The sequence below is a fragment of the Mandrillus leucophaeus genome, unplaced genomic scaffold, assembly GCF_000951045.1.
Source record: "Mandrillus leucophaeus isolate KB7577 unplaced genomic scaffold, Mleu.le_1.0 Scaffold3, whole genome shotgun sequence".
NCBI lineage: Eukaryota > Metazoa > Chordata > Mammalia > Primates > Cercopithecidae > Mandrillus > Mandrillus leucophaeus.
The window spans coordinates 15,536,885-15,551,302 of NW_012103142.1; the positions used below are offsets into that span (position 1 = coordinate 15,536,885).

Below are 14,418 nucleotides of genomic sequence, written 5' to 3' on the forward strand. Positions count from 1 at the left end.
GGAAACTCATGCTACAGCAGAAGTGATTTTTCATTTAGTTACTTATTTTGAATGTAAAAGATACATTGAGATTGATACTAATAGATCACTAGTGTTTATACTGCAAGGGATGATGTTGCACATGAAAAGTTTGTTGAAAGAATGTCAGTCTACACATTACTTCACTCCCATAAAACATTTGGGTAGCAAATTGTATGCTTTCTTATTTTGAGTCAGTGCTGAAGAAAATAGTAACATTCTGAATACTGTCAAATTATGTCCACTGACTATAAGTCTTTGCAGCATACCTTTTGAAAAAATGAGCATGTTGGTTCATAGTCATTCTTTGACATTGAAATATTCTGACTGATAAGGGGAAAAAGACTCACTCAGATGAGTAGATCATCTCGGGGTTAGAATACCCTACCCTCTTGAACAGGTAGGCTGTTCTAACTTTCTATTTTATTTAGAAAATTTTAAAATATCTAGAGAAGTTGAAGGAATAATTGTGCAGTGAACATAGTATACCCTTCACCTGCGTATGCTGTTAACATTTTGTCACATTGGCTTTATCTTTATATACATATACTTTTTTAATGGAATCAGTTGAAAGTATGCTACAGACATAGTACTTTACCTCTGATCACATTGTCTGTCTCTCCATGATAGTGATAATGAAGATTTTCTAAAATTTTGAGTATCTTAAGTAGAACATCTCAGCAAAGTAGACAGTATCTTGAACAGTTTGAGCCTTTCACTTAATGGCCTAAGCATTACGATTTTTTTATTGCTAAGGATGAGAATTTTTTTTTTTTTTTTGGATACAGAGTCTCAGGTTGGAGATCATTGGCACAGTCTCAGCTCACTGCAACCTCAGCCTCCCCAGTAGCTGGAATTAGAGGAACACACCTCCATACCCGGCTAATTTTTTCTATTTTTAGTAGAGATGGGGTTCACCATCTTGGCCAGGCTGGTCTCAAACTCCTGGCCTCAAGGGATCTGCCCGCCTCAGCTGCCCAAAATGCTGGGATTACAGGCCCAAGCCACTGCTCTGGGCGAGAAAATTTTTTAAAAAGATTCAACTGTATGAATGGCTGATTGATACATATGAATGATGTATTTATACATCATTCATGTATTCATGTAATGAGTATTTCATTACATGAAAATGATGTATTCATTCATCATTCATGTAAAATGGCTGAATCAGTGTTTCTCTTAACATTTGATTATATGCTTATTGAAGAAATAAATTGATTTTTATTTATTTATTTTTTGAGACAGAGTTTCTGTCTTATCTCCCAGGATGGAGTGCAGTGCCATGATCTCGGCTTTCTGTACCCTCTGCCCTCCAGGTTCAAGTGATTCTCCTGCCTCAGCCTCCCAAGTAGCTGGGATTATAGGCGTGTGCCACCACGCCCAGCTACTTTTTGTATTTTTAGTAGAGACAGGGTTTCACCACGTTGGTCAGGCTGGTCTCGAACTCCTGACCTCAGTTGATCCACCTGCCTCGGCCTCCCATAGTACTGGGATTGCAGGTGTAAGCCACTACGCCTGGTGGAGAAAGAAATTGATTTTAAACATTCACTAGTTAAATACATTTTAGTGCTTTAATAGAACCTGAAGATATTTTTTCCCAGAGCCAACTGGAACCAAAAATTGGGTCAGAAATCCTTTTACTGTTATTTCTGAAGTTTTAGCATTCAACCTCCCACTTCTTATTGAGGTATGCTCTTATTTTAGCATTTGATGGAAACATTAAAAACAGTCTTCAGTGATAAATGGTTTCATAATTTAAGAACTTTGTTTGATCTAAATAGTTACATCTATTTTTCAGACATGAAATACCTAACTATTCTTGATGACCCACGTTTAGAAATTAAAGATTTTCTGTTTTATTGGAAAAAGAACAAGGACAGTAACTTTACTGAGTCTGAAATTTCACACAGTTTGGTTTTGTTTTTTAAAAATACTAAACATGTAAAGTTTTCTGAAATTTTTGAACTCGCGTGTGTCAAATACCTTTATATCTGTGGGTAGCATGATCATGAGAAACAATTAAATCTGCCACATAAAGCTGGGTATGGATGATGATTCAGAACTCACAGTCTAGCAGGGGTGAACATCAATTTACTATAAAATAGAGATAGTCATAATTTTCTCATAGGATGTAAGAGGCATTAACATGTTAAGTATTTATAAGTGCTTGATAAATGTTTACAGTTATTCTGTTGTTTTATACTATATATTCAGAACTGTATGAGAGACATGTGCAGTGATAATTTAGATGAAAAGGTAATTTTGTACTGGGGTTGTCAAGCAAAGTGTATTGAAGCTCTTCTTTAGGTAGGACATACAAGCACGTGGAGATTGGGAGAATAGCATTCCAGGAAGAAATGCAGCCTTTGGCAGACCCACAGAAGTAAGCAAGTATGTGGTATTTTGGGGGAGTAAAAATCCAGTGTGACTAGACTATATGAGCTATGTCAAAGTACTATGTAATCTGTGATAGAGACAGCATACTATAGTGGAAGGATTTAAGGCTTCGAAGTGGGCATAATATTCCAGAAGTGGATATAATTTTAGTTTTGCCTCATTTTAGCTATGTGGTCTTTGATGGATTATTTAACTTTTTATTTCCTGTTTTTCTCATTGGTAAATGAGATAGTGAGTGTTAATGCTTTGTTGTGTGGGAGATGTGAAGAATTTAGTATAGTGCTGGTACATGAAAGAAATGCAGTATGTCCCTGCCTTTGCTGTACCTCCTTTATTCTCTCCCTTGTTAGTAACTTTACTTATATAATGATTTTTAAAAGACAGTTTTTGTTCAATTTTTTGGTAGAACTGAAAAGTATTAAAGGTTACTTGTGATAAGAAAATGTTAATAACTGGGTGTGGTGGCTCACACCTGTAATCCCAGCACTTTGGGAGGCTGAGGTGGGTGGATCACTTGAGCCCAGGAGTTTAGGACCAGCCTGGGCAACATGACAAACCCCATCTCTACACACACACACACACAAAATACAAAAATTAGCCCAGCATGGTGGCGAGTGCCTGTGGTCCCAGCTACTTGAGAGGCTGAGGTGGAAGGATCGCTTGAGCCTGGGAGGCAGAGGTTGCAGTGAGCAGAGTTCATACTACTGCCTGGGTGACAGAGTGAGGCCCTGTGTCCAAAAAAAAAAAAATACTAGTTAACAGTTTTTTTAAAAAATGGGCTTAATTTCATTGACACCTCTTCTTTTTTGTACTTAAACATGGGTTCTGATATGTTATAGAAATTAACATTTATTGACTTTATACAGTTCAAAATGTGAAAAATCTCAAAGTCCCCCTTGATTGTGCTGGCAGTTAAATTGATGGATGGATTCAATATAGGCAGTCACCTCAATTTATGAGTGAACCCTACTTAAATATGAAATAATGTGGAATTATTTTTTTTCTTTTTAAAATAAATGACTCATAGTTTGTGGTAATAATTACTATTTAGATGCTTTTATCTAATGTGACTCCTTCCTTTGATTAAATGAATCTTTTTTTTTTTTGCAAATGATTCTATTAATACAAACTACTTGGGAAAAATTATGCTTAGTGTGAGAGGAAGAAATAAAGTTCTCGGGTAAAATATAGCTAGGCTGCTCAAACTTCATTGACCTGCCTGGGTGGGGGCTAATGAGTAGTCCATTTCACCTTAAGTCCAATTTTAAGAGATATTAACATTCATGAAAAAGAAACCACATTTTAAAAAAGGTCTGAAATTATCAGAACGATAGAAAGGATTTTTATTCTTGTAAGAGCACCTTGAGCAAAATAGACATTTCTTTTTTTTTTTTTTTTAATTTATTTATTATTATTATACTTTAAGTTGTAGGGTACATGTGCATAACGTGCAGGTTTGTTACATATGTATACTTGTGCCATGTTGGTGTGCTGCACCCATCAACAAAATAGACATTTCTTTTCAATAGTATGGATTGTTTGCCTCTTGTCTATGAAGTGCTAACTGCCAATAACACATTAATGAACACATTTTCTCAAGGTCACTGAAACAACTTGCAAAGGTATTTAGGGGTTCTGTATTTCAAGAGAAGTGAAGTTTTCCTGTAGCATGCATAAAACTATTTAAATTACTTAAAATTTTACCTTGAGCTCTGGTGAAAGGTGAAATGTGAAAAATTTTACTCTGAACTAGGTTAGTTAAAAAATTATGGTCATTGTTTACTTTCTTTTTTCCCTTTTTTTTTTTTGAGGTGTAGTCTTGCTCTGTTGCCCAGGCTGGAGTGCAGTGGCGCCATCTCAGCTCACTGCAAGCTCCGCCTCCCAGGTTCATGCCATTCTCCTGCCTCAGCCTTCCGAGTAGCTGGGACTACAGGCACCCACCACCACACCCGGCTAATTTTTTGTATTTTCGGTAGAGACGGGATTTCACTGTGTTAGCCAGGATGGCGTTGATCTCCTGACCTTGTGATCTGCCTGCCTCGGCCTCCCAAGGTGCTGGGATTATAGGCGTGAGCCTCCACACACAGTCTGTTTACTTTCTTTGGCTTCTTTTATTACAAAAACTACAATAAAAAATCAGATACAAATTAATTGCTTTAGGAAGGGGAAAAAAGACTTACACAGATGTAACTTTCTTATTTGGAGACTCAATTATTTTATCTACTTGATGGTTATGTCTGTTTTGTACCTCTCCATGCTATTGGTTGCATGTAATGGGCTTGTTTTGTTGTTTTGGGGGTGAAGTTAGATTACTTTTTGTCTTGATAAACAATGTCATAGATCCACAGAATGTTGGAGCTGAAGTAACTGTAGTGGTTTTCTAGTTCCGTGATGTAATTTTATGGCCCAGGAAATTGATTCCTAGAGAATTTCTGTGAAATAACTAGATAATGACAACTGTGCCAGAACATAAGTCATCTAACTTCCAGTACAGCTGATATTTCTATTGTAGCATGACATCTTTCTTTACAAAGAGTTTATTTGGAGATCATGATTTGATGCAGTGAAATTCTGCCTGTCCAGATTACTTCTTAGGATTCTTCTTTGTTGTCCTCTCTCCTTAGAATTGTTGTATCACCAAATCCTACTTCGTTAGTAAAACTGTTTTCCTTGCTCTAGAATACCTGCCACATCTGTCCCACCTTCTTGTATCTTACTCATATTTCATTGTATAACTCTGTTATCATTTCTTCTTTGAAGCTTTCCATATTTGCTCTAGTTCAAACCTGTCCTTTCTCATTTTTGAAATATTTGTGTTTTGTATTAAATATTTTACTCTCATTATGTATTCAAGTTTTATCACTAATTTTTTTTTAGTGTGCGTGTTTTCTTCTCAAGTTGTGTTCTTTAAGTGTGCATTTAAATTATTAAGAAAAATCTTGTTAGGATTGTTGGTGATAGGCTATTGATGGAATGTAGACACTCTTGTGATAATATTGGTTGACAATGATGCCATATAGTTAGACCTAGATATTTGTTTATTAATGCATTCAAAAATACGTAGCAGATACTCCTGTGGATTGAATTACGGTTCTTTCCAAAATTCATGTTGAAATTTAATTTCCATTGTGATATTAATAGGTGGATCTTTTTGAGAAAAGATTAAGTCATGAGGACCGTGCTGTCATGAATGGGTTAGTGCCTTATGAAAGGGCAAGAGGGAACTAGCTTAGGTCCTTTTTTGCCCTTCTGACATGTGATGACATATGTAGAGGGCTCTCACCAGATATAAAGTCTGCTGGCACTTTGATCTTGGATTTCTCAGACTCCAGAAAAGAGAGAAGTAAATTTGTATTATCTTCATTACCTAGTCTCAGGTATTTTGTTATAGCAGCATAAATAGACCATATCAGATAGCTAGAATAAGCCAGGCACTATGCTAGGTGCTGGGTAGGTTGCAGAAGCAAATAGGGGGTAAGTACAGGGTGCTAGAGTAGCACAAAGGAAAATTATTTAATTTAGAAAGCTATTTGTGGCTGGGCGCAGTGGCTCACACCTGTAATCCTAGCACTTTGGGTGGCCGAGGTGGGTGGATCACCTGAGGTCAGGAGTTTGAGACCACCCTGATCAACATGGTGAAACCCCGCCTCTACTAAAAATACAAAAATTAGCCAGGCGTGGTGGCGCTCTCCTGTAATCCCAACTACTCAGGAGGCTGAGGCAGGAGAATCGCTTGAACCTGGGAGGCAGAGGTTGCAGTGAGTCGAGATTGTGCCACTGTACTCCAGCCTGGGCAACAGAGCGAGACTCTGTCTCCAAAAAAAAAAAAAGAAAAAGAAAGCTATTTGGGAGTGTCTTCTAAGCTGAGAAATGAAGATGAGTTGAAGGTGGGCTTCATGGGTGAAAGTAAAGTTCCTTGACAAAAGAAACAGTACATTGAAGTGTGAGATGGAATAGGGTATTCCATTTTCAAGAAATTAAAGATCAGGGTGACTGAATTGTTGGGTACAAGATTGGGAATCACCGAGGGATCTTCTTAATGTGCACGCTCTGATTCAAAATTCAGTCTGCTGGGGCTACCATAGCAAAATACCACAGGGTTAGTAGCTTAAACGTCAGATTTATCTTCTCACAGTTTTGGACGATTAGAAGTCCAAGATCAAGGTGCTGTCAGGGTTGGTTTCTGGTGATGCCCCTCTTCTGGCTTGTAGAGGACCACTGTCTCCTTGTTGCCTTGCTTGGTCTTTCCTTTGTATTGGAGGGTTGGGGAGGGCAAAGGTTGGCTGATGTCTCTTCCTCTTTTGTAAGGATACTAGTCCTATCTCATTAGGGTGTTAACCCTTAGGACCTCATTTAACCCTATTTACTACCTCCACAAAGGCACTATTGCCAAATTCATTGGGTGTTAGGGTTTCAATATATGAATTTTGAGGGAACTTTTTACTCAGTCCCTGTTAAGCAGATGTGGGGTGGAGCTTGAGATAGTACATATCTCACAAGCTCCCAGGTTATAGTGTTGCTGCTGGTCTAAGAAACACACTTGGAATATCAAGAAGTAGTCAGCTATTCCTGGTCATCCACCCATAGCTGCTTAATGGTTCATTTTTGAAGATGGGAGTGAGTCTGAGTTCTGTTTGTAGAGCTTGAGAAAGGTTGAGAACACAAGTCCGAATGGTTATAAATTATCATTTCTGAATAAATGAAGCTTGTTTGAAAAGCGAAAGTAAAATTATCTTCACATAAGTGAGTTTCATTTTTAGCTGTCTGAAAATTATTAAAGAAGATAAAATAAATTTGAGATTTGTACATATTACTGCTTCTTTCTACAGTCGTATAAGTACTAATTTTAAGTAGTATTCCCAGACTTGATTAGGAAGTAGTCTGAAAATCACTAACCTAGAGAATTTGTCTGATGAATTTGTTGTGCCAAGTGTCTTTTATTGTCTGTTTTTTTAGTCTCAAAAATGGTAATGGGTATTTGGATATTTTGCTTTTGTGTAAATGGTGGGATAAGATGTATAAGCAGATTTTATTGCCTGAAGCCTTAATATTTGTAGTGTGGGGCTTGGAGTAAAAAGCTAACCAGGGCTGATTGTGATTAGCTGTTTAGAATGTCCTATGACTATAAACATGGCATGTAAATATACTGTTTTCAAAAATAATCTCTCTTAATCTAATTTCTTATATGTTACTTTCTTTAGAGACCAAGAAGCGTCAGTGTAAAGTTCTTTTTGAGTACATTCCACAAAATGAGGACGAACTGGAGCTGAAAGTGGGAGATATTATTGATATTAATGAAGAGGTAAGGAAAAAATGTGTTACAGATAAAACAGCAATGGTAACTGATGCTGTGGATTTTAGAAAAATTAATTGTAAGAATATTAGTCTTTTGTGAGAACTGTTGTCACTTTTGAAAAAAAATTAAATTTAAAGGTATAGAGTTTCTTTACTTATCAGTGCTGTATTTATGTATGTATTTGTATTTCCTGCCTTCAGGAATAAAAATGCCCCTTTAAAGCTAAAAATTAATGTAATCTAAGTAGTTAAGAACATAAACAAGACTTTTCTTTGATTCTGAATTTACCATAGGCACAAAGCAGTGAAATAGAAGGAATTTTGCCTTTTGTGTATTAAAGGAATACAAAGCAAAATCTTTTTAAAAGCTCTGCCTGGTTTGAATTATCACGTTCAAATATTAATAAAAATACTTTGCTACATTTTGGTATCTTAGAAAGGGATTTTAAAATATTTTAAAAACAGAGAGATCATGGTGGACAGGAGGCAGGACTAGATTGCAGCTCCCACTGGGACAGACAAAGCAGCATGTGGAGGCTCACATCGTGAACTTTTGCTCTAGAATGACTGCAGGAATACGTTAGGAAATCGAAGAGAACCCACAGACCCTCTGAAGGAAGGCAGCTGCTCCTGTAGGACCTGGGAGACACCCCAAATACTCAGTCGCAGCAAGATCCGCCCAAGGAGAGTCTGAGATCAGACATGCCTAGCCCTGCCCTCACCTAATGGTCCTTCCCTACCCACCCTAGTAACTGAAGACAAAGGGCATATACTCTTGGGATTTCCAAGACCCTGCCCACCACCTGTTCCTCCCCATACTACATAGCTAATGCTCTCTTGAGAGTGCCACCTCCCAGCAGGAGGCCAACCAGCACAAAAATAGTGCATTAAACAACCAGAGCTAAGGACCTTCACAGAGTTCATTTCAACCTGCCCTCACTCCCACCTCCAACCCCAACTGCCACTTCCACCAGAGCAGGTGCTGGTATCCACGGCTAAGAGACCCACAGATGGTTCACGTCGCAGGACTTTGTGCAGACAACCCCCAGTACCAGCCCAGAGCCTAGTAGACTAGCTGCGTGGCAGAAGAGAGATAATCACTACAGTTCAGCTCTCAGGAAGCCACATCCCTGGGAAAAAAGGAAGAGTACTACATAAAGGAGCACCCCATGGGACAAAAATAATCTAAACAGCCTTGAGCCCTACACTTCCCTCTGACAGAGCCTTCCCAAATGAGAAGGAATCAGAAAACCAACTCTGGTAATAAGACAAAACAAGGTTCTTTACCACCCCCCAGAAATCACACTAGCTCACCAGCAAGGGATCCAAACCAAGAAAAAAATCCCTGATTTACCTGAAAAAGAATTTAGAAGGTAAGTTATTCAGCTAATCAGGGAGACATCAGAGAAAGATGAAGCCCAATTTAAGGAAATAAAAAAAAAACGATAGAAGAAGTGAAGGGAGAAGTATTCAGTGAAATAGATGCCATGAATAAAAAAATAATCAAAACTTCAGGAAACAATGGATGCACTTACAGAAGTGCAAAATGCTCTGGAAAGTTTCAGCAATAGAATTGAATAAGCAGAAGAAAGAACTTCAGCGTTTGAAGACAAGGTTTTTGAGTTAACTCAATCCAACAAAGACAAAGAATAAGAAAATATGAACCAAGCCCCCATGAAGTCTGGGATTATGTTAAATGACCAAACCCAAGAATAATTGGCCTCCTTGAGGAAGAAGAGAAATCTAAAAGTTTAAAAAACCTATTTGGGGGAATAATCAGAAGAAAAACTTCCCCAGCCTTGCTACAGACCTAGATATCCAAATATAAGAAGCTTAAAGAACACTTGGGAAATTTATCACAAAAAGATTATTGCCTGGGCACATTGTCATCAGGTTATAATTGGCCTTCCTGAGGAAGAAGAGAAATCTAAAAGTTTAAAAAACATATTTGGGGGAATAATCAGAAAAACTTCCCTGGCCTTTCCAGAGACCTAGACATCCAAATATAGGAAGTTCAAAAGACACCTGGGAAATTTATCATAATAAGATTATCGCCTAGGCACATTGTTGTCAGGTTATCTAAAAGTTAAGACGAAGGAAAGAATTTTAAGAGCTGTGAGGCAGAAGCACCAGGTAACCTATAAAGGACAGTCTATCAGATTAACAGCAGATTTCTCAGCAGAAACCATACAAGCTAGAAGGGATTGGGGTCCTATCTTGAACCTCCTCAACAAAACAATTATCAGCCAAGAATTTTGTATCCAGCAAAACTTAGCTTCATAAATGAAGGAAACATATAGTCTTTTCCAGACGAACAAATGCCGAGAGAATTCACCACTACCAAGCCAGTACTACAAGAACTGCTAAAAGGAGCTCTAAATCTTGAAACAAATCCTGGAAACACATCAAAATAGAACCTGTTTGAAGCATAAATCTCACAGGACCTATAAAACAAAAATACAAGTTAAAAAGCAAAAACAAAAAACAAAAAAACCAAAGTATACAGGCAACAAACACCCCAATGAATGGAATGGTATCTCACATCTCAATACTGATGTTGAATGTAAATGGCCTAAATGCTCCATGTAAAAGATACATAACTGCATAATGGACGGGAATTCAACAACCCTCTGCTGCCTTCAAGAGACTCACCTAATACTTAAGGAATTATAAACTTTAAAGTTAAAGGTGTAGAAAGAGATATTTCATGCAAATGGACAGCAGGAGTAGCTGTTCTTATATCAGACAAAACAAACTTTAATTCAACAGCAGTTTAAAAAGACAAAGAGGGACATTACATAATGATAAAAGGCCTTGTCCAACAAGAAAACATCACGGTTCTATATATATATATATATGCACCTAACACTGCAGGTCTTTAATTTATAAGGCAATTACTAATAGGCCTAAGAAATGAGATAGTAACACAGTAATAGTGGGGGACTTCAGTACTCCACTGACAGCACTAGACAGGTCATCAAGACAAAGTCAACAAAGAAACAATGAATTTAAACTATACCCTGGAACAAATGGAGTTAACAGGTATTTACAGAACATTCTACTCAACCACCACAGAATATACATTCTATTCAACATAGGCCACAAAATGAACCTCAGTAAATTTAAGAAAATTGAAATTATATCAAGCACTCTCTCACAACACAGTGGAATAAAACTGGAAATCAAAGGAGTCTTCAAAACCATGCAAATAATGGAAATTAAATAACCTACTCCTGAATGATCATTGGGTCAGAAATGAAATCAAGATGGAAATTTAAAAATTCTTCTTACTGAACAACAATAGTGACACACCTTTCAGGACCTCTGGGATACAGCAAAGGCAGTGCTAAGAGGAAAATTAATAGTTAATCACCTAACTTTTAACTTAAGTCAACTTAAAAGTTAAAAGTTGATAGCCCTAAATGCCTACATCAGAGACTATGAAAGAGCACGGATAGACAATCTAAGATCACCGAACGAGAGAAAGAACAAACCAAACCCAAACTCAGCAGAAGAAAGGAAATAACCAAGATCAGAGCAGAACTAAGTGAAATTGAAACAAACAAAAAATACAAAAGATAAATTAAAAACTGATTCTTTGAAAAGATAAATAAGATTGAGAGATCATTAGCAAGATTAACCAAGAAAAGAAGAGAGAAAATCCAAATAAGCTCAATTAGAAACAAAACTGGAGATATTACAGCTGACACCACAGAAATACAAAAGATCATTCAAGGCTACTATGAACTTTTTTCCATGCATAAACTAGAAAACCCAGAGGAGATGGCCGAATTCCTGTAAAGATACAATCCTTTATTAAATCAGGAATAATTACACATGCTGAACAGAACAATAGCAAGCAGTGAGGTTGAAATGTTAATTTAAAAATTACCACCACCAACAAAAAAGGTCCAGGACCAGATGGATTCACAGCAGAATTCTACCAGACATTCAAATAATTGGTACCAATCCTTTTGACACTATTTCAGGAGATAGAGAGAGGGAACCTTCCCTAAATCATTCTGTGAAGCTAGTATCACCCTAATACCAAGACCAGGAAAGGACATAACAAAAAAAGAAAACTAGACCAATATGCCTGATGAATATAGATGCTAAAATCCTTAACAAAGTACTAGCTAACTGAATCCAACAACATATCAAAAAGATAATGCACCATGATCAATTGGGTTTCATATCAGGGATGCAGGGATATTTTAACATACACAAGTCAGTAAATGCGATATGTCACATAAACAGAATTAAAAACAAAAATCACATGATCATCTCAATAGATGCAGAAAAAGCATTTGACAAAATCCAGCATTGCTTTATGATTAAAACTTTCAGCAAAATTGGCATACAAGGGACATACCTCAGCGTAATAAAAGCTGTCTATGACAAATCCACAGCCAGCATAATACTGAAAAGGGAAAAATTGAAAGCATTCCCTCTGTGAACTGGAATAAGACAAGGATGCCTGCTCTCACCACTCCTCTTCAATATAGTACTGGAAGTCCTAGCCAGAGCAATTAGACAAGAGAAAGAAATAAAGGGCATCCAGCTCGATAAAGTGGAAGTCAAACTGTCAAACTGTTTGCTAATGATATGATAGTTTACCTTGAAAACCCTAAAGACTCCTTCGAAAGCTCCTAGAACTGATACAAGAATTCAGCAAAGTTTCCGGGTACAAAATTAATGTATGCAAATCAGTAGGTCTTTTATATACCAACAACAGTCGTACGGAGAATCAAATCAAGAACTCAACCCCTTTTACAATAGCTGCAAAAAAAAAAAAAATAATAATAAGATGCTTAGGAATACCTAACTAAGGAGTCAAAAGACCTCTACAAGGAAAACTACGAAACCCTACTGAAAGAAATCATAGATGACAAAAACAAATGGAAATACATCTCATGGTCATGGATGAGTGTAGAGTCAGTATTGTGAAAATGACCATACTGCTAAAAGCAACCTACAAATTCAACAGAATTCCTATATGTACCACCATCATTCTTCACAGAATTAGAAAAAAAATGCTAAAATTCATATGGAACCAAAATGAGCCTGCATCGACAAAGCAGGACTAAGCATAAATAACAAATCTAGAGACCTCACATTACGTGATTTCAAATTATAAGGCCATAGTCACCAAAACAGCATGGTACTGGTATAAAACCAGTCATATTTGCCAATGGAACAGAATAGAGAACCCAGAAATAAACCCAAATACTTACAGCTAACTGATCTTTGACAAAGCAAACAAAAACACAAAGTGAGGAAAGGACATCCTTTTCAACAAATGGTGCTGGGATAGTTGGCTAGCCACGTGCAGGAGAATGAAACGGGATCCTCATCTCACCTTATACAAAAATCAACTCAAGATGGATCAAGGACTTAAATCTAAGACCTGAAACTCCAAAAATTCTTGAAGATAACATTGGAAAAACCCTTCTAGACATTGATTTTGGCAAGGATTTCATGACCAAGAACCCAAAAGCAAATGCACTAAAAACAGAGATAAATAGCTACAACCTAATTAAACTAAAGAGCTTTTGTATGGCGAAAGGAATAGTCGGCAGAGTAAACAGGCCACAGAGTGGGAGAAAATCTTCACAATCTATACATCTGACAAAAGGACTACTATCCAGAATCTACAATGAACTCAAACAAATTAGCAAGAAATAAACAATCCCATCAAAAAGTGGTTTAAAGACACGAATAAACAGTTCTCAAAAGAAGATGTGCAATGGCCAATAAACATATGAAGACATATTCAACATCACCAATTATCAGGGAAATGCAAACCAAAACCACAGTATGATACCACCTTACTCCTGCAAGAATGACCGTTAAAACAAACAAACAAAATAATAGATGTTGGTGTGGATGTGTTGAACAGGGAACAGGGAACACTTCTGTATTTCTGGTGGGAATGTAAACTAGTACAGCCACTATGGAAAACAGTGTGGAGATTCATTTAAGAGCTAAAAGTAGAACTATCACTTGATCCAGCAATCCCACTACAATCCCAGAAGAAAAGAAGTCATTATATGAAAAAGATGCTTGCACAGACATGTTTATAGCAGCACAGTTCACAATTGCAAAAATGTAGAACCAGCCTTAATGCCCATCAGTCAATGAGTGGACAAAGAAACTGTGGTATGTATGTATATGCTGCAATACTACTCAGCCATAAAAAGGAATGGTTTCATGGCATTTGCAGCGACCTGAATGAGATTGGAGACTATTATTCTAAGTGAAGTAACTGAGGAGTGGAAAACCAAACATCGTATGTTCTCACTTTTAAGTGGGAGCTAAGCTATGAGGATGCAAAGGCATAAGAGTGACACAGTGGACTTTGGGGCCTCGGGGGGAGAGGGTGGGAAGGGGATGAGTCATAAAAGACTACAAATTGGGTGCAGTGTATACTCCTCAGGTGATGGGTGCACCAGAATCTCACAAATCACCACTAAACAACTTACGTAACCTAACACCACCGTTCCCCCAATAACCTATGGAAATAAAAAAATGAAAAAAACATTTTAAATAATTTTTCACATCTCTGCTTTTATCATTTGAAGGAGTATTTAAGTTTAATTTTGCAGTTGAAGGTCATGTTTTCAACGTGTATATTTTGATATCATGTATTATAGCATGGATTGATTTTGTGTCAAAACACCTGTAATGTAATTTATCACTAGTGTTTAT

The 14,418-nt window shown here is 37.1% G+C and overlaps 1 protein-coding gene across 1 annotated transcript in view; it reads left to right on the top strand.

Annotated features, from left to right (window-relative positions):
- CD2AP (CD2-associated protein) overlaps nucleotides 1-14,418 on the top strand; it is a 165,150-nt gene that overhangs the window by 57,737 nt on the left and 92,995 nt on the right. Inside the window, exon 4 of the mRNA XM_011986877.1 lies at nucleotides 7,617-7,717. Coding sequence (XP_011842267.1) covers nucleotides 7,617-7,717 — 101 coding nt within the window. The remainder of the gene's footprint in view (nucleotides 1-7,616; nucleotides 7,718-14,418) is intronic.